Source organism: Papaver somniferum, chromosome 8 (genome assembly GCF_003573695.1).
Source record: "Papaver somniferum cultivar HN1 chromosome 8, ASM357369v1, whole genome shotgun sequence".
In the NCBI taxonomy this organism is placed as follows: Eukaryota; Viridiplantae; Streptophyta; class Magnoliopsida; order Ranunculales; family Papaveraceae; genus Papaver; species Papaver somniferum.
In genome coordinates, this window is record NC_039365.1 from 23,401,543 (window position 1) to 23,421,699 (window position 20,157).

Below are 20,157 nucleotides of genomic sequence, written 5' to 3' on the forward strand. Positions count from 1 at the left end.
TCCCACCACCCCACCAATCTGGGAAAAGAGCCACCCCCAGGAACCAGAGTCATGAGTTCTGCAAATATCATCGTTTTCATGGACACCGCACAAGGGACTGCCGAAACATTCGACGAATCATCCTTCGTCTGATAGAACAGGGAAAACTCGCGCATTTTCTGGAAGGCTATGTACCACCACCACCACCACCACTTCGTGACAATCAGCAGATATACCGAATTGAAATAGATCGGGAAGCACAAAAGACGAACTGTAATACGATAATACATGCAGCGAAGAGCATCCAAATTTCCATGACAACATACTTAAAAGGGTACATAAGAGGGACTTTGAAGGAAACGAAATATTCAGTGTTACAACAAGAGAACCATTAGAGGAATGGCAGAAAATAGAAATAACGTTCTCAGCAAAGGATGCACCATAAGGAGGAAATTCTCACACAAACCCCTTGGTTGTAACACTGAATTTTGGTAAGCACTCAAAATGGGAAGAAGATCAAACCGAAAAGAAGAAAATCTGGGCAATTGACAGAATCTTGGTAGATACGGGAAGCTCGGTCGATATACTCTTTTATCATACCTTTAGAACCACGGGGTACAAGGACTCGGATATCGTGCCATCAACATACAACATACATGGGTTTAATGGAGTAGCATCTAAGCCGAAAGGAGAGCTAGTTTTAAATTTGTTTGTTGGCGAGCTGGAAACGAAAGTCACAGTCTGCGTGATAGACATAGACTCACCTTACAACGCTCTCATAGGGAGACTATGGATACACGGGATAAAATGTATTGCATATACATATCATCAGGCGATACAATTTCCCATGCCAAGTGTGATTGGCGAGATAATAGGAGATCTCCTGGACGCAAAAGATTGCGTCAAGAAGGATGTCCATAACTATAAGGAGAAGCAAAGAAGGAAAATCGAGCAAAGGAAGAAGGCATGCGAAGAAAGGAGAGCGGAACAACTGATGGTGTTAACAATTGGTACATATGAAGAGTTGGACACAACACAGAAGGGCTCAGACGAAGAGGTAAACATGACGAGTGATGGTGAGAAGGAACGCGAGACGACTCCGAAAAAGGGGGATCAAGATGAGGAAAAACAGAGTGGAAAGGAAAAGAAAGGGAAAACGGCTGAAGGAAGCGAGGCACCAACCACTAGTGTTAAAGAAAAGCGAACCCCACGAGGAGGAGCAAAAATAAACACTTCTAAACATAAAAAGGTGTTGGAACAAGAGGCTGATGGAAGCGTCGATTTGCATGATTCTCTAGGGAAAGGGAAAATGGTTATACGAAGAAGAAGAGAAGGAACGATTAAAGGAGGAACTCTACCAAGAAAGACAAAAGAAGGAATACTTGGTGAAGGAATGCATAAGGTTGGAAAAACAAAATGAGAAGATTATAATTAAGAACAATAATTTAAAAAGGAAGCAAGGGGGGAGTAGTACACGAAGAGAAGAATATGCTCCGAAAGGGATAGCAGAAGGATGTTACGACTACCAGAGAGATAACAAGGGGCGAGGGGAACAAAACGAAAGAGAAGACTTAAAGAGAGTCATAGAGAATAACAGGAGGGAATTCCGAGAAAAAGAGTATCTAATGCAACAATCGATGGTGGCCGGCAGGAGAGGAAACAGTACCCAAATAATAGAAAAAGCAACCAGGCTGCAACCCGAATTAATGAACAAATGTGCAAGAAGCGAACCATGTAAACCAGAAATAGCAACACTATTCTCGTTAAGGAAAAGAGAAAATGAAAATATGCGAAGTATAGTGGCAAGATGCGGCGCGATTTGAAGATAACTAAAAGGAAGGATTTCAGAGGAAGATTTAGTGCGCTCATTCATCTATCCATTGTCAACTAGGCAGCCTTTATTCACGACGTTATTTAAGGTCAGAAACGAAGTAAAGATGAAGGAATTGAAAAGATATCAGTCTGAGCACATTCGCATGGAAGAAAAACACTGATAATCAAGGAAGAGTTATAAAAGTCAAATGAATGTACTTAATTCAATCTACCAATTGATAATGTATCAAATTTCAAAAGGATAACAATGAAATTTTTATGAATTTTGATAAATCATACCATGAATGTGAATTTCACAAGAGAAAAGTAAGACCTCACATTAGGAGGCAAAAAAGATTCATAAAATAAACAGTTTCTAGGGAAACTTAAAACCTTCGCCTAGGAAGGCTGAGAATCCACGACATGCACCCTAGTTCGCATGAGAGTGCAAGAGGCAAGACCTAACGCATGTCGTGAAAAACTCTCAGAAATATAAGCTAGGGGCAATAATAAGACCTATCCGCTGAGGGTCCCTTTTTATGATATCCTTTAGTAAGGGGTGCAGAAATATGACCAAGGCGCCGACGTATTCGGTTGAGCTGCGGGTGCCTGGGACATCTGGAGCGTTACCGGTCATGTCTGTATGGAAAGTCTTGGCTACGATGCACTCGATCCCAAAGAAACCTCACTTAGGTTATGTCTTCGTAACCCAAAGCGATATCGGAGAAGGTAATAAGAAGCCACGAAAACAACTGAATGTCGTAATAACTAGATGGGAGGATACCAACATGCATGTTAGGGTTAACCTCCTTGAAGGGGAAATCAAGGGGAATATAAAGGGATGGCACCCTCCAGATTAGGGAGCTGTGTGACCAAAAAAAGACGACAATGTCATGGGGCTAATGTTCATGGGAATAGTTATGCCTGTCACATTGTCGCGGAAAAAATAAAATTAAATTTTAAGACGAGGTAGATGGATTATTATTCGCAAGGGTAATAAGATCCTGATACTTCGTCGAATTAAAATCCTTCAAAAGGGATGAGGAAAAATTAGACCTTAATTAGGAGGCACGCTAAGACCTTGTATGAGTAACATGTAACAATCAGAAAGTGAATAGGAACTAAAGGCGACGAGATAATTCTTGGGAAGTAAAGGCAATAAGGTACCAAAGGTAAGGCTGTCAGAGGAAAATAATATTTTACATTTTAACATTATCCGTGCGAGATTTAACGTTTCACCCCGACGAAAAAAGTGAAGGCAAAGACAAGAGACAAAGACAAGGGCAGACGAAATAAGAAAGTTGACGATAGACACGACATGAAAGATGGAGGCGAAATACAAGATAAGATGCAGCGAGATACTTCGTAAAGGATTCAGCAAGATTGAAGCACAACTGGGAAAGAATTGATTAACTATTTACCCTACCTCGGATACACACAAAAGAATAAGAGGCAAGTATATACTTTAAATTTCATTATTCTTTTGAGTATTCCCCCGGTAAGTATATACTTGGTAAAATAAAAATCATGGAAATAAATTTAATCAAAGGTGCTACCCAAAAAGTTAAGATGTTTTTCCCCCCCAATCTTGGAAGCACCTAGAAAGACAAATTGTTTCCAGAATAGTCAAGCATAAAACCAAAGTATGTCAAGCATAAAACCAAGATATGAAAGAAGAAAACTAAGACTGTTATTGAGGAAGAACGTCGTCAATAACCGTTTCCCCAGGGACTTCATCACCCATTCCAGTAAGACCAGCACCAGTATTAGCAGAAGTACCCTTGGACTCTTCCTCCTCAACTTTTGTATTATCAACCTTCTGCTCCTCGCCCTCTTCATAGAATCTATCCTCTTCACCTGAGATGACCCTATCATCCTTTGGTTGCTCGTCATCGTAGAATACCTCCAGAGGAAAAGTAGGATGAGGGATACCTTGCTCGTCGCAGTAGTTGCCGAAGACAGAGGTCAGGTAATTCTGAGTATTCTTGCGAGATGCCTTCGCTACCTTCGCAGAAGTCTCAATCATCTCATCCATATCAACATTCAAATCATCGAACTCAGTCTTGAGGGGAGAATCCTCCGTGCGAAATTCATCCCTTTCTTGGGAAAGGAGAAGGACTTGAGTCTTGTGGCGCTCTTCAGATTCTGCAAAAGAAAGTAAATAGAATTTCATGAGAAACTGGAAGTTTGACATAATCAACAATATTTTTAGTTGCACCTAAAGCTACCTTCCATCTGCAAGATAGTGGTATTCAAGGTTTCTTTAATGTCAGTATACAAATGATCCATCTTGGAGATCGCTAGATCCGATTCTTTAAGTCGGACATATAACTCGTGATATGCATTGTCCCATCCTTTACCATGACCGGAGTTCGAGGTATCTTTGACGGATTGAATAGCTAGAGCCCTCTTGTTTTTGCGAGGTTCGATGGACTTGGCTTGGGAGGAAGGTTTGATGGCCTTCAGGCGAGATGAGATATCTTGATGATCCTGAAGGAATTCCACTTTCCTTTTTGGACAGTTAGTCTCTTCGTTTAAACCGGAAACTTTATTACAAGACCTGCGAAGATCAGCCACAACCTTACTTTTACTGTTGATCACGCACTCGTAATCTTCTTTCAGTCTCTTATAGGAAGCCTACGACGAGAGGTGGAGACCCCTCGAAGTAAGGAGGGAATTGTTGATTTGTTGAAGTTCCATCTTGAGGCGCTCATTGTCAACATGAAGATGGTGATTCAGCTCCTCATTACGAGAAAAATCAATGGACAGACGATCAACTTGCGAAAAAAGAGTTTCAACCTTCTCATAAATTACGTTCTCAGATACATATCAGTCATTCTGGGTCACGAGGTTCACGTTCTCGGCACGAATATCTTCTAACTAGGCAGATGCTTCAGAAGCACTCATTTGGCGTTGCATGCACCGAGCTTGATGAAATACGAAATGAAAAAATAACAAATATGAAAGCAAAGGCAAAGAATGAATCTGCGAAGGGGCGGAACTTACTCAGGAGCTTCTCTTTTTTTTTGACCCATCTTGCTGGAGTGCTCCTTCTCCACTTTGAGCTCCTTTTCCAAAGTTTTGATTTGAGATTCATCCTTCTTGGCTTTCTCGCCGACCAATCTAATCTCCACGAGACTGGCCATATGACGATTGACCTCCTATGAGTCAAAGAACCAAAAGTTAGAAGTAATCCTCGGAGCGAGAGGAAGGTCGAACTGAGAAAATACAAAGGATTCACTTGGCACATTAAGGAGGAATGCTGATGGAGAGACAAGTTCATAGAGGCGTTCAGCATCACAGAAAGATCTTGGGAAGGAAAATCGTCAGAGCTAAAGGTCACTAAGGATTCCAAGGCAAGGGACTTCAGAGATGGATCTTCGCGAGATTTGTCAAAAACCTCCTGAAGAAACTTCGTATCAGGATCGTAAATGAGATTAGACATCGCCGATGAAGCCGCTTACTTCTTCTTCTCGCCGACAGAAGGATCCTCAGTGGGCTTCTTGGAGCACTCAACCTTGGGAATAACGGGAGGATCAATTACTGTGGGATATGCGGTCGTACGAGGCTGAGAAGATTGAGGCTTGTGAGGAGTAGAGAGTCTTGTAAGTACGATAGATTTCGGAACTTCGGTCAAAGCAGCTAGATCCAGGACCTTCCGTTGCCTCTTATGCTCGCCTGAAGGAGTAGCGCGAGTCTTCGAAATAACAAGATTAGCAGGATGATGGCTAAGAGTTTGAAACGGGCGAGGTAGTAATGATGATGAAGTAGAATACCCGAGAAGAATGAGGAAGCGGAGCAGGGTGGTCACGCCTTTTTCGCCCCTTTGATGACCCAGAAGTAGACTGCTTAATGGGAAGATTATTGTCCTACGGAGATTAAAGAGTAAGAATTTAAGGTTATCACAAAGGAAGGATAATAGGCGAAGTGAATACCTGGTTGAGAAGGTTATGACAAAGTAAATCATACCTTGGCTGGCACAGACCACCAAAGTCTACAGGGATCACAATCAGCGAGATAGCAGTGTTTAGGGAGATGACCTTGACGAGGAACCCCTTTCTCGTCAAAACCCAAGACGAAAGGGCCACCCACCACCAGAGGATACGTCGCCCAATCATCATCGCAAGAAAGGAGGAGCTGGGAATCCACGTCTAACAAAAGAGATTTGATCGGATCCGCGGCAGTCTTTTGAACGAGATCGATGCCCCATTCCTGATGCTCTCTCGTACTTGGCTGGCACAGACCACCAAAGTCTACAGGGATCACAATCAGCGAGATAGCAGTGTTTAGGGAGATGACCTTGACGAGGAACCCCTTTCTCGTCAAAACCCAAGACGAAAGGGCCACCCACCACCAGAGGATACGTCGCCCAATCATCATCGCAAGAAAGGAGGAGCTGGGAATCCACGTCTAACAAAAGAGATTTGATCGGATCCGCGGCAGTCTTTTGAACGAGATCGATGCCCCATTCCTGATGCTCTCTCGTACTTGTGAATTTCGCCGAATAGTTGGCCACGAAGGAATCCACGTAAAAGTCACGAGGATCAAATTTTTTTCGGCTGCTAATGGAACTTGTGAGATACCATTAGCAAAACAAATTTTAAACTCGTTGGACATGCGGATTGCGTTACCAGAAAGCTGAAAGGCCCGGCATTGAAACTTTCCCATAATCTCAAGAAAGATAGGTTGGAAGGATCGTAAAGTGGGAAAGATAATCCATCCCTCAACTGACCGACAGTAATGATCATCTTGTCGGCCGACCATATACCCGACTAAATCCAACCATAGTTAAGTTCCTTGTCCTGAGTAGCAGTAACAGGTGGACTCACAGAAGAATCGACAGCATAAGTTAAGGTTAAGCCAATCTTCTTAAAATCTTCTTGGAAATCCTCAAGGGACTTGAGTGAGGAGATAGTTGTGGAAACCTTCTGGGAAGCCATAATGACAAAAGAAGAATAGAGGGCCGAGAAGGGGTAACAATGGCAGAAGAATGAGAAAATGCAAAGACCAGATAAATACAGAAAGGAGGAAGAGGGGAAGAAACCCCAGAACAAAGTCAGAGTCGGATATAAATAGCACGGGAAAGATGACCGTCTTAGTAGGTAGACGGCACGTTCGAGGTATACTAACCGGTAATAAACGGTTACCTAAATAACGTGGACACGTGGAGGCAGGAAAGTGGATAACGTGACGGCTAGGGAATCTGAAGTGGTTCTTATTCCATTCTCGCATGATTCGAATAGAATAAGAAAAGGGAAAATGTATGTACACGAAATAGGTTCGCCACGTGATGGACATAAGGAGAAGAAATAGGGATAGAAAATCTCACTAAAAAATCCCAGTCAGAAACTTGTCAATTCAAATGTCAGAATTATCTCGCCGACGATCGCCCCTGCGAAGTACAAAGAGAGTGAGTCCGGAAACGAGGAAACTCGCACCAAGTGGAAGTACCCAACAAGATATCAAAGACGAAGTCATAAGGGACGAAGTAAGATTACTTGGATGAAAAGACAATCCACGAGATAGATAAATTATGGAGCAAGAAAGAGACAGGTGTCCGGACAAGCCCATGTGAAGTAAGCGAAAGAAGGGAAAAAACTTTATGGAAAACGGCCTGGGAGAAATGTAAAGCATTACTGCGAGAACGCGACGAGATAAATGAGCTGTGTTCCACTAGAGTTAGATGGCCTATAAATAGAGGTCCTTGGGAAATTTATAGAGAGTTTAACCTAGGGGAGAGATTAGGGTTTCCTTGTATTCAACAACTTGTATCTTTGTTACTTTGAATGATTCATCAATAATAATTTTCGGTGTTACTTTACTTAAGAGGTCTTAGATCTTGGTTACTATTACTCTGGGTGTGCTACTGGTTTCCAGTAGTTACAAAAGGCTGGTAATGAAATATTAGATCCTTTCAGGAATGATAGCTATTGAAAATTTTGCAAACAAATAAATACAAACAATTTATTTATGAGTATACGGTAACACTTTTTTCATATTTTGCCCGAAACTATTTTCCTTTTTGTTTTTCATAGATTTTTATTTGATTTTTGACGAAGAATTTTATGTCAACAATTTCCGAATTCAGGCCATAATATTATGGTCCAGTAATTTTATTATTGTATTACCATGATATCGGCCACAGTTTCATTGTTATAAGTTAGCAAAGTAATCAAGAGTTCCGTTAGGTATTTCGCATGAAGATTTTTTCTCTGCATAAGTATAGACATGGTAGTTTTTTTTGAGTAAAAAAGGATATATTAAGAGAAAAAAAAGATATGTACAAGGCATATACAAAGTCGAAAGACTTTCAAAGGAAAAAAAAACAGTCAAAAACTACATATGCTACACTTCCTCCCATTGATGCAGAAGCTGATTCATAGATATGTGTTTAAAATGATCTGTAGCCGAACTCCAAAGACAAATCAAAATCTTCACCGAAATTTCCAGCTCATATAATGATTTCGATCTTCCCCCTTGCACTCTCCTGTTACGTTCATTCCATAATTCCCAACATTTAGCGCATATGGTATTAGTTGCCAAACCCCTTGTAGTCTTGGTGAAACTCTTGCTATCCTCCAGCTGTCCATAAGAGACTTGAAGTTATAGGCAATGCCCAGTTAATTCTCATATCAAATATAAAACTATCCCCTAATTTCAAGACCAACTGCAGTGAATGAACATATGCTCCAATGTTTCTATAGATGAGTTGCAGAACAAACATAAGTTCGATTGAATAATAACCCGCCTATACTGAAGCATCGCTCTAGTTGGTAGTGAATCATGTAACGCAACCAAAAATAAAAACATCACTTTAGGAGGCACGTATTTACTGGACAAAATATTGTGTTCCTCCCAATCAGGTTCTGTTTCTGTTAAGTTGGTGTAAATATCCCTAGCTGAGCACTCTCCTTCCAAGCCATCAACTTCCCCTTGCGTCAGATTCACATTGCGAAGATCGTACTTAATCTCTAGCAATTCTATCCTTTCGACATGATTCAATTCTCTGCTGATCTGAAAATCCCAACCATTGTCATACATCATAGCCACAGTCGCCATCTTCTGGTTACTAATCTTGTACAATCTTGGATATTTCTCCTTTAAGGACTTTTTCTCTATCCAGCAGTCGTTCCAAAATATAAGTAATCTACCATCTTTCACCTGAATCTTCACAGCATCAAAAAACACATCATAAACTTTTAATATACCAAACCACATGCTTCTGCCAATTGGTTCGTTAACTTGTAGAGGCAGTAAACAGTCCCCATCTGTTTTTTATTTTCTCGCGTACAATACGTCTCCAGAGCGCCGTCCTTTCCTTGCAGTACCTTACATGCCACCTTGCTAACAAAGATTTATTCACCAATCTTAAGTTGTGAATCCCTAAACCCCCTTTCTTTCGTGGTTTGTAAATTCGTTTCCATGATACCCGACTCATCTTCTTCTTATCATCATCCTCTCCCCACAAGAATTTCCGCATAATAGTATTCAACTTCTTATCCACTGCCGCAGGCATATGATGCAATGACATAAAATAGACCTTGAGACTCTCTAGTATGCTTCTGATCAAAACTACCCTTCCCGCTTTGTTAAGATATCTTCTTTTCCAAGGCGCCAATTTCTTTTGCATTCTCTGAATTACTATTTCCCAGATTACTTCACTTCTTCTGCTCGAACCAATGGGCATGCCCAATTCCAAAGCCAGCTCCTCCACCAATTGGTCTGCCCCCTATGCTTATCATAGTACTTTTTTCCAGGTTTAATTTCAAACCAGTTAGTACTTCAAACATAACAAGTACAATGAGTAGCCTTCGTACCTGAACTGTAGAAGCGTTTAGAAATATGATTGTGTCGTCAGCAAACTGCAAGTGTGACACCACCGTACCTCCTCCACCACTTGAAAGCCGTTGATTTTTCCTTGTGCCACTGCATTAAGTAACGAAAGAATTTCCACCACCAGTAGGAATAAAAAAGGTGACAGGGGTCTCCTTGACGAATACCTTTAGAAGGTTTAATCAAGTTAGTTGCTTCCCCATTCACCAAAATTGAGAAGTGCACTCCTATAACACACCATTTCATCCATTGAATCCATTTCTATCCAAATCCATTCTTAGTCAGAATAGCAAACAAAGAAGGCCAGCTGACATTATCAAATGCTTTCTGCATATCAACCCTGCACATTATTCATGGTATTTTTTGCTTCAATCTGCTATTAATGAGTTCATTAGCAATTAAAATACCATCTAGAATCTGTTTATCCTTGACAAAAGCCCCCTGAACATTTGAAATCAATACCGGCATCCCAACCTTTAGCCTTTCCGCCAGAATCTTATAAAGAATTTTATAAAAGCTACTTATTAAACTTAAGGGTCTATAATCCTTGACAGTAGTTGAATCTTTTCTCTTAATCAGCTTTAAAAACGAAGTATTCAATCTCCAATCCAATTTACCTTTACAAAAGAATTCATTAATTGCAGCCATTACATCATTCTTCAAGATTCTCCAACAAACTTTGTAAAACTCTAATTTATACCCATCCGACCCTGAAGTTTAATTCGCTCCGCACAATTTGATTGCTTTCAAAACCTCCTCCCCACATACTTCAATAAAAAAAATGGAAAAAATATATGTCAGGAGGTTATATGTTGCACTCTCAAACTAAAAAGAGATCACATTGCAACTCCCAACTTCCAGCTTCCAACCTAAACCTGGCTTTTGTTGGTGCATATTTATGAGCCGTTATGAATGTTGAATGCCCTCCCAACATTAGTAGACAAGTAAAGCGATCCTACTGCCACCTGCCACTGCTTTATCACCAACCCAGCAGCCAATCACAGCCGATTTGACACCAATACATTTATGCCTTTTCAAAGAAAATTGAAATTAATTGAACTCTGTATCTTTAGCATATCTTTCCAGTGGGAGGATGCAGAAAGAATTGTCGGGCTTCGTCCATGGTTAACTCTAGTTTTAAACTTTTAGTATGGCCACCGGATAACAAGGACCTCTTTTTTTAGAAACGGATAGAGTACTATTATTCTCGTACAATGCATATAACCTAAGTTTCATGCTTTGTAGGAGAAAAAAAAATGACATGATTTTTAAAAGTTGTCAGTTGTGGGCTCAAGATCTTTTTTTCTTTTTCCTCTTTATATTTATTTTTTATTATTGGATGAAGAGTATTACATTAACTAATTGAAGTCTAACAAGCTAAACTCCAACAGCGCACTACTACATGAATTGAATAAGTTGTCGTGCTAACCTACCAGCGAATCTCATGAATAACCTAACCAAGAGAGTCGAAGCGGGAGGGGGGACTGAGATTGTATCACAAGGGCGGCAAGCTAACTTTACCGTCCATGTTAATTTCTGCAATATTACGTCACTGGGGCTCGAATCTGAGACCTTCTGGAACGCCTAAAATTATGAAGAACGGGAATGACCAGCTGAGGTAGAGGGCCGTTGGAACATGTTAGATATTCAACTTTTTCATAGGGTATGTTAAACATGTTACATCCTCAAGTGAAAATTTAGGTTTGGAACCCTATAATAGGATTCAAAATTTATAGTCAATTTAATTTCTGTATATGTTCGTTGGAATTTTTCTTCTTTTTTTCTTCTTTTTCTCCGAGCATTGTTGGAATTTTTTTGTTTGTGCGTGATGGGATGATGCGATGAAGTTTCCTGTGAAAGTCCTTTGTTGTCACCGTGTCGCTAATGTCACGGACATTATTTTTTCCTTCTTCCTGTTTAGGTGTGTTTGGGACCTTTGGGTCCACTTCCTAACGTTCATTGAACCAGAATCCATCAGTGGAACAAGGGGGCTAGAATCCGGATTTACAACCTGCATATACATGCGACAGGAGGTGATCACACTGTGTTGTTTGGAGACATGACAGTGGGGGTTTGTTTTCTCAACATGCTAACATGCAGCTAAGCAGCTAACCGACAAACCATTGGGAAGAAACTTGCGAACTAGTTCCCATGAAAAGTGATCTAATACATCCTTCAGTTATACAGCGTACCATGATCCTTAGGGCTTGAGTTAAAAGATTGGTGGTAGGATCTATACTGATCAATCCATCGTTAGGGTTTGATGGTACAATAAGCAAAGCCGTTGGAAACTTGGAATTGTATCCCTGCAAGCATTTGTTGGAATGTTTGGATTGAACGCAATGCTCACTACTTCAAGGGGTAAAAGAAGAGCTGTAGATGCAATCATTAATACTGATGTTAAAGTCAATTGCTATCAGTAGGTTTCCGCTAATTCAATTTCTGTCAACTTTTTTCTCCAAGATGTTATTGCTAAACGAAAAACCTATTGTTTGAGCTCAGTGGGTTGTTCTAGTTGGAAAGCTTCCTTTGTTTTTTCTGTTCCTGGTTTCTCTTTGTTTGGTGGTGTTCCCTTTGTGCCGTGTTTGTATTTAGCCTCTTTTCTTAATATATATACTAGTAAGATCACATGTGCGATGCACATGTTTGATGTGGATTCTTTTAATAATACCAAATTTGATAATAATGAAGAATTTTTTTTTTTAATATCCTTGTTTGTACTCATTATATAGATAATTTAAAGAGCTTTCCAAATATATTAATTTTACAAAAATCCGATGTGTATTTTAAAGATATCTAAGTTTTAATTTTTTTGATCTATTTTTAAAAATAATGGCATTCCTGTGAATATACAAATATTAATTGAAAGCTTAGTTAATGGGGGTATTATTGTCATGAGAAAAAGCTTCACCAAACAATTACCTCTTTTCTTTATATTGTAACCCGTTATAGGGGCGACATGGTTTATTAGAGGGGAGTCATTCTAATATGACAAAAAGGGTCATTACATGATCATTCAAGGTGTCCCTTATAAAAAAAATACTGGAAATGACAAATTAACTCTCATAATTGATAATCTAGTTTAGTGATGATAATCAAGTTTAGTGTTAATGATTAACTTCACTTATGTTAACTCAAAATCAAAACTAAAATCAGATTTTCAGAGTTAAAATAAATAAAAAATTAGAGGAGAAGGTCAATCTCAATCAATTGAAGAAATTAACCAACAAAATGAAGAACCACGACCTGAAAATGACCTCGTATACTTCTAAATTAGTCCCAACTAGCTTTTTTTTGCTCAAAGTTATCTAAAATACGTAAAAAATTCAATTTTTTTACATTTTCAGAGCTAATTACGGTTGGAATTGTGCTCATAACCAACCGTAAATCGAAGTTACGGTTCGTAAAAGATGAACTACCAACCATAACTGGTTAAATTTGAAGAAAACTCAATCGTAAAACCAGTTACGGTTGGTAACTAAATGCTCGATACCAACCGTAACTGAGCTACGATTCGTAAACTAAATTGGTTACCAACCGTAACTGAAGAAAATTCTCAGATATAAGAACATACAGTTGGTAATTGAACTATTACCAACCGTAACAACATCAAAATATCAAGTTACGGTTCGTAATTAAGAAATCAACCGTAACTCACATGAACCCAGAAATTTCAATTTCAATTTTCATCTAAAACCCTAATTTTCGATAGAAATTAAACTTAAATCGAACAAAATAAACCAAATCGTAACTGGGTTTTCAAAACATACCTCATATAAGTCATTACACTACACTTGATTAATTTTTGAATCGTCGATTAATCGAAAGCGATGAAATTTTGAGTTTTAATGGAGGTTACGGTTGATGGGAGGAGGAGAAGAAAAGAAGAAAGAAAACAAATTTTCAATTTAGCTTTGATTTAAGTTAAAATATGGGAAAGATAATCTAGTTAATTTACACCTCTTATAAAACATCCCCTAACCAACTAGAGGAACATTGCTATCACGCTGCCGCCCCTCTAATAAAATATGCCGCCCCTATGACAGGTTACTTTATATTAGTACAAGATAAAATTTCCGTGTAAAAAGAAACGTTTTTCAGAAAATAGTGTGGATAGGTTTCTGCCTCTCTTTCAGGCCAGTATTCTATTTCACCCCAATTAGTCCAACAAATTGCCATAGCTTTTTTTCTTTTTCGGGGAAACCACACCGGCTAAGACTCATAATTTGAATGTAATGAGCAGTCACTTAAACACCATCCATCCTTCAACCAAAAAAAATAAATAATCCTGGGCAAGTTTTAACAACCGCCACACACCAAATAAAACAAAAATCTTGGAAGCTCAATTTAAAACTGAGCGCTGTGGATTGTTGTTGAACGTTACTTTGTGTACCCACCCATCCCAGGCAGTATTTATGATGCTTTCCAGCAGAAAAAAAGAAAGTGAAAAAATGATACATTACTACTGGTGGTCCAAACTAGTCGACCTATCAAAATCTTGGTAGGGCGATGACCATGACCTTCCCAACTTTTAGCATTATTCATAGATTTTGGAAGCTGTTACTGAAGTGAAATATAGCACGGCCCATTATATATGTACCATAAGTTTTTGATTTGGACGCATTAGTGATAGATGCATGTCGAGTCCTTGTAATCTCCCAGCGTATATGTTTCCTTGTAATCCATCTCAGGTTTCTGAAAGATCTTTTGCCACCGGTCGATTTCACTCTTTGCCCTGCGCAAACGCAACTACGTTGTTAATCTTATCCCTACATGCAACTATAACGTCATTTGATTTGATTTTCGTAAGGCTTTTTTATTTTTGATAGCAGCAGGCCGCACGACATTTCACCCAACTTCCTTACTAGTTCTCTGAAGGCTTTAATACCTTCTTTATTTTTACACCTAATATTGACCGGCCTCTTTTCTCTTCTATTCAAAACCATCTCTCTTCACCATCATTTATCTCTCTATTAATACTTGTCCTCTCTTTCTCTAACAGGGTACATCTTGATATATATTCATTTCTTTCTTTGATTCATTCTCTCTAACAGTTTTCGAAATGGATGAGAATGGATACAAGAACCCCATTGATGGAACACCAACAACAAATGGAAGCAACATGGCTAACAAAAGGAGTGTTGCAACTTCTGAATACATCCTTAGGTTTCTAGCCTTTGCTGCTACTTTGGTAGCTGTTATAGTGATGGCTGTTAGTAAGCAAACTAAGTCTGTTTCTGTTACTCTTCTTCCTGATCTACCACCAATCAGTGTTGAAGCTCATGCTAAGTGGCAATACATGTCTGCAAACGTGTAAGCTTCTTCAATTTGTAACGACTTTTATCCATATCGAAATCAAAACAATTTTTTCTTCAATTTTGTTTACTGTTTTGCTTTGTTTTCGCATGAACAGATTCTACATGGTGGTCAACATCGCGGCTTGTGTTTACTCAGCTCTATCTCTAATCTTAGCAATTGGAAACCGATTTGGATCAAAGGGGTTAGATCTAGGAGTCATTTTCCTCGACTTAATAATTTTATCACTTCTTTTTGCCGCAAATGGAGCTGCTGCTGCCGTTGGTGTTTTAGGTTACCATGGGAACTCCCACACGCGGTGGAAAAAAGTTTGTAATATATTTGATAGTTATTGTCGCTATGCAGCGGCATCCATCCTTTTGTCCTTGGTTGCAGCATTTATGTTCGTGTTACTATTAGCTCTAGCTGCTTCCAAGCTCCACAAGAGATGTCTATAGTTTTGGTTTAAGAATTGGATGGGTTAATGTGGGGATTGGTTTCAGTATGTGGCAATCAATTGTATGGTACATGCATTAAGTTTCTGTCAGACATATTGTAACTGTATTTCATTTGTATGGTATTTATTTTGGTTAGTTTCTTTTCTTTCATGTTGCGCAAATTAAATACAGATCATGTTGTGTTATCATCGTCCCATTGAAATAGATCCAACCACTGAATTACATACAAAATATATTTAAAGTAAGTTGCAAACTTACAGTAACATTTCGAACCCAAGAGATAGAGATATACGCCATACTAAAAATCTCTAAAGTGGCGCAATATTTATCAGGATGGTCCGAAATGTGCTTCTTGTGCAGGTTGTGCCTGGAAGTAGCGCGCATGCACATTTCATGGAAATCCAACACTTTGATGTAAAATAAAGTGTTCCCGCAGAAACAAAATTCCAGAAGTCTACTTTGATTTTCGATCAATTTCGAGAAGTTGCTTAATTTTCCACACCAATCATCTTAGACCCAGTATTATCGCAATACTGGGTTTGGGCTTGTGATTTATTCCCTCGCGCCAGCTTCTTCAATGAACCCTGTTTTAGGGCATACCAAAAAATTTCAGGGCATACTGAATAAAGACAAAAAAGGGTTGGAAATAGTAAATCCAATAGCCCCTTAATCAAATATTTTTGATAATGACAAATTTTAACCTTTGTGTGTTAGTATTAATAATAACGAATAATTTTGATTAGTGTTTAATGTAAATAATTAGTGATTAAGATAATTAAGTTATAAAAGTTTGTTTTGATGATAATTTTTGGGGAAGAAAAAAAAGTTAGGTTTTCTGGCGAAGAAGAAGAAGGGGAATTGAGGAAAAACTTGTATTTTTATGAGCCAAATCCAGAAGATGAATACAACGATGAGAAACCCAATGCTAACAATACACAAATATACTTCCAGACTATGTTTAATTTCATTTGTATATGTTGAAATCATCAAAATATTGATTTTTTTCACCCAAGTTCGGCGAACCAGAGATAGGTTCGGCTTGAAATTATCATCCGAGCCTAACTTGTATACTACAAAAGATGGACAGTTCGGCTTACTCGAAATACAATAGTTATTGACCGAACTTATATAGTTTGTAACTTCCGACTTACTTACGAGTTAACTGTTCGGCTAATAAGAAATTTTCATTATAAGTCGAACCTTCTCTTAAGAATTAGGTTCGGTTTTCACTCTAAATATCATATCACCAGAACCATATATTTTTCCAAGATCGGCTCGTATTCAAGAAATCATATCAGCCGAACATGTTACTGATTTTCTATAAAATACTTTGTTAGAGCATTGCTCGGTCGAACTCGCATGCGTTGCTAGCTCAAGCATGTTTGTCAATGTTAGTGATCAAAACTATAAGTCTTGATTTCTAGTCTACTATAGCTAAGGTCTCGGACTAGGATAGAAAGTGTAGTTGAGCTCAAGAACTCCATGGCAGTCAACATACAAGACGAAGGACTACTCAAGGAACTGGTGGATCTTCATCGACTAAAAGGTATGTGGAGACTTGAACTTATCTATCACTCAAAAGTCTATTTATCTCCTATCTTGAGACAAAAGTCGTTTTGCTATATAGACTTAGATTATACACATTTGGTATTTCGAGCCGAGTTTATCTCGCCTATCTATTTCTCGAAATATATGTTGGTAAGCTTTCGCTTTAGCCAAGTTCATCTTTACCTAGTGACGAAAGTCATGTTATATTTCAATCACTTTGAAAATTTCTCTGGCGAAAAATGGTTTGTGAATAACAATTATATAACGTCCTTTGAGAATGTTTCAATGATTGAAATGAGAGTTTAGATTATATAAACATTGGAGGACATAAGCATTGTTGTGGAAACACATATATGTATAAGTCCTTATTCCTTGAACCGAAGTTTGCGAACTTTGTTGATCAAGTGAACCGGAGTGCGTGAGCTAAGTCCGCGAACCCAGTCCGCGAACTGGCGAAGTTCTCAAACCCAAGAATTTCTGCTGGAGTTTGTGAACTCCATCTGAGAACTTAAATCCGCGAACTTGAGTAGGCTATATCTAAAAACGATGTTTGTGAACTTATTCATATTAACTAAGGAATGAAATTGCAAACCGTGGCTATATAGTTCATGAACCGATTCAAGTGAATCAAATCGTTTTTGCTTCAATTGTGTCTTGTGTAGTACATGAGATTTCCCTGCAATTGAACAACTCTCTAACTAATTCAATTGAGTCATTTGAACTAGTTATGGTGAAGAAGAATATGGTTGATATGAAAGTGATCATATGGCTAACCATTTGGTTAGCTATTGTTGAACCAACTACTGTACAAGTTTGGGTACGGTTACACAAGCCTAGAAACATGCATTTAATTTGTGTATAACAAGCTATGTTTTCAATCTAACGGTTGATAAATTAATATTAGCTTGAATCTAATCAGGTTTTCATCTAACAGTGAATGTTGAATGCTTTGTTACCAAGCTAACATTGATTGCAAACCCTGATTTGAAAGACTATATAAGAGATAACTCTAGCAACTGGGAAACCTAATCCCCACACCTTACGTGTGTACTAGTTGTGTGACATAGAGTCGATTCTACTTTAACCTTTGGTTTCTTCTATAAAACCAGGTTAACGACTTAAAGACTTCATTGGGATTGTGAAGCCAGGCCGATACTACTTTCTCGTAGTTGTGTGATCTGATCTTGATATTTCTATCGTCCGAGTACAATCGCAAAGATTGGCTTGAGACTGATATCTCCTATAGGCAAGATAAAAAGTAATCACAAACATCTTCGTCTCATCGTTTGTGATTCCACAATATCTTTTTTCGCTGCGTCGATTAAAACTATTGTGAGGTGATTGATAGTACTAGGATGTTCTTCGGGAATATAAGTCCGGATTATCAATTGGTTCCTGTTAAGCTTGATTTATCAAAAGACGGATTTATCTATTACCATAGAATTTTCTGTGTGATACAAATTTGTTTATTAAAGTCTTCGACTTTGGGTCGTAGCAAATCTTAGTTGTGGGTGAGATCATCTAAGGGAATCAAGTACGTAGTATCCTGTTGGGATCAGAGACGTAGGAGCATAACTATACCTTGGATCAGTGTGAGATTGGTTGGGGTTCAACTACAGTCCAGACCGAAGTTAGTTTTTAGTAGGCTAGTGTCTGTAGCGGCTTAATATAGTGTGTGTTCAATCTGGACTAGGTCCCGGGGTTTTTCTACATTTTCGGTTTCCTCGTTAACAAAATTATGGCGTCTGTGTTATTCTATTCCGCATTATATTTTGTTATATAATTGAAATATCACAGGTTGTGTGTTAGAAACAATCAATTGAAAATCCGACCTTTGGTTGTTGATTGAAATTGATTGATACTTGAACATTGGTATTTGGTACCGTTCAAGTTATCTCTCTAGTATTTGATAAAGACTCGCATATTTCTATTTTTTGGGTATAGATCAAATCGAGAGATTGAGATATTAACTCTTTGATATACGTTTTAAAGAGTGAGTCTTATTGATTCTCTTAAAAGTATATTAGAGTTATTCCATACAGATTTCTAAGCGAAATATTGGGTGTGGTTGTTCTACCCCCGCTTTTTCAATTGATATCAGAGCAGGCAAACACGTTAAAGACCTTATAAGTCTGTGTTTTTAGTGATCTGATTATGGACGAGTATATCTCTAATAACGTACCAGTCCATAAATTTCCAGATGATTTTAAAACCTCGTTTAATTGGGGGCCCCAAAGAACAGATAGGGGCCTTACCAATTTATACTCACACCAAAAATCATGGGAGGATTCCAAATATAGATGAGAGTATTATTTTATCCTTTCCCAAATAATAAAAACTTAAAACCTAATAACCCTACATCTAAAAGCCTAATGACTCAGAAAACCAAAACCCTCCCTTCCTCTCCCTCACCCGACTCCCATCTCTCTGTCTCTCGCCATTAACGACACCTGAAGAAAAATAATTTCTTCAATCGATTTCATCGTTGTAATCGTCAATTCGAAATTAAAAAGACCAAATTTAATTCATGTTTGCGTTTAATTTGGTGGGTTACTTCCGACATTAGGTTTTCCAACCAAAAAATTGCAGTTACAGTTCTAGGGTCGTCATATCGATAGGTTTATACCCTAACGACTTTTCATTTATTTTATTTTTTTATGAAAAATCGTCATCGTGTAAGATATAGGAGATAACGACCCTAATTCTGGGTTTTCAGATTTAATTTCCTAGGTTAGAGTCGTTTGGGTTTATACATAACCAAATGACGACTCTAAAGGGTATATTTATACAGAGTCTTTGGGTTGTAGAGTCGTCTATGTATATAGACAACCCTATAACGACTCTTCCTTAGGATCGTTATGCTATAAAATAAACATTGACGACTTTTCATAACCTGGAAAAGTTGCAGGTTTGAGTCGTCAATGTTAAGGCCAATACAATAACGACTTTTAAGAGTCATTTGGGTTTAGACCCCCGATATTGACGACCCTTTCACTGTGTGGTTACCAGGTAGTTGTGATTCGATTACTTTGAGCAAAATATAGACCATTAGAAGAGTATATGAAGTTTACCTGGTTATTTTGAGCTTTTGGTTGTTCATTTTCCCCACTTGAATCACTCATTTCTACAAACCCTAGTTTTCCCTCTAAAACCTACTCTTCTTCTTCTCAACTTACAAAAACCCAATTTTTTTTTTCAATTCTAATTCTAAAACTTGATTTTAATCTAATCT

The 20,157-nt window shown here is 38.4% G+C and overlaps 1 protein-coding gene across 1 annotated transcript; it reads left to right on the plus strand.

The window, feature by feature from the left end:
* Nucleotides 1-14,524: 14,524 nt before the first annotated feature.
* Nucleotides 14,525-15,516, plus strand: LOC113304602 (CASP-like protein 1E2). The gene is made up of 2 exons (XM_026553746.1): nt 14,525-14,937; nt 15,038-15,516. The coding sequence occupies exons 1-2, from the start codon at nt 14,687-14,689 to the stop codon at nt 15,375-15,377; spliced, it is 591 nt and encodes a 196-aa protein (XP_026409531.1). The 5' UTR covers nt 14,525-14,686; the 3' UTR covers nt 15,378-15,516.
* Nucleotides 15,517-20,157: the final 4,641 nt, after the last annotated feature.

Bases quoted from the DNA above. Each gene is read 5' to 3' on its own strand.
- LOC113304602 (XM_026553746.1), top strand. From the start codon at position 14,687: ATGGATGAGAATGGATACAAGAACCCCATTGATGGAACACCAACAACA. The intron at 14,938-15,037 runs GTAAGCTTCTTC...TCGCATGAACAG, and splicing joins CAATACATGTCTGCAAACGT to ATTCTACATGGTGGTCAACA.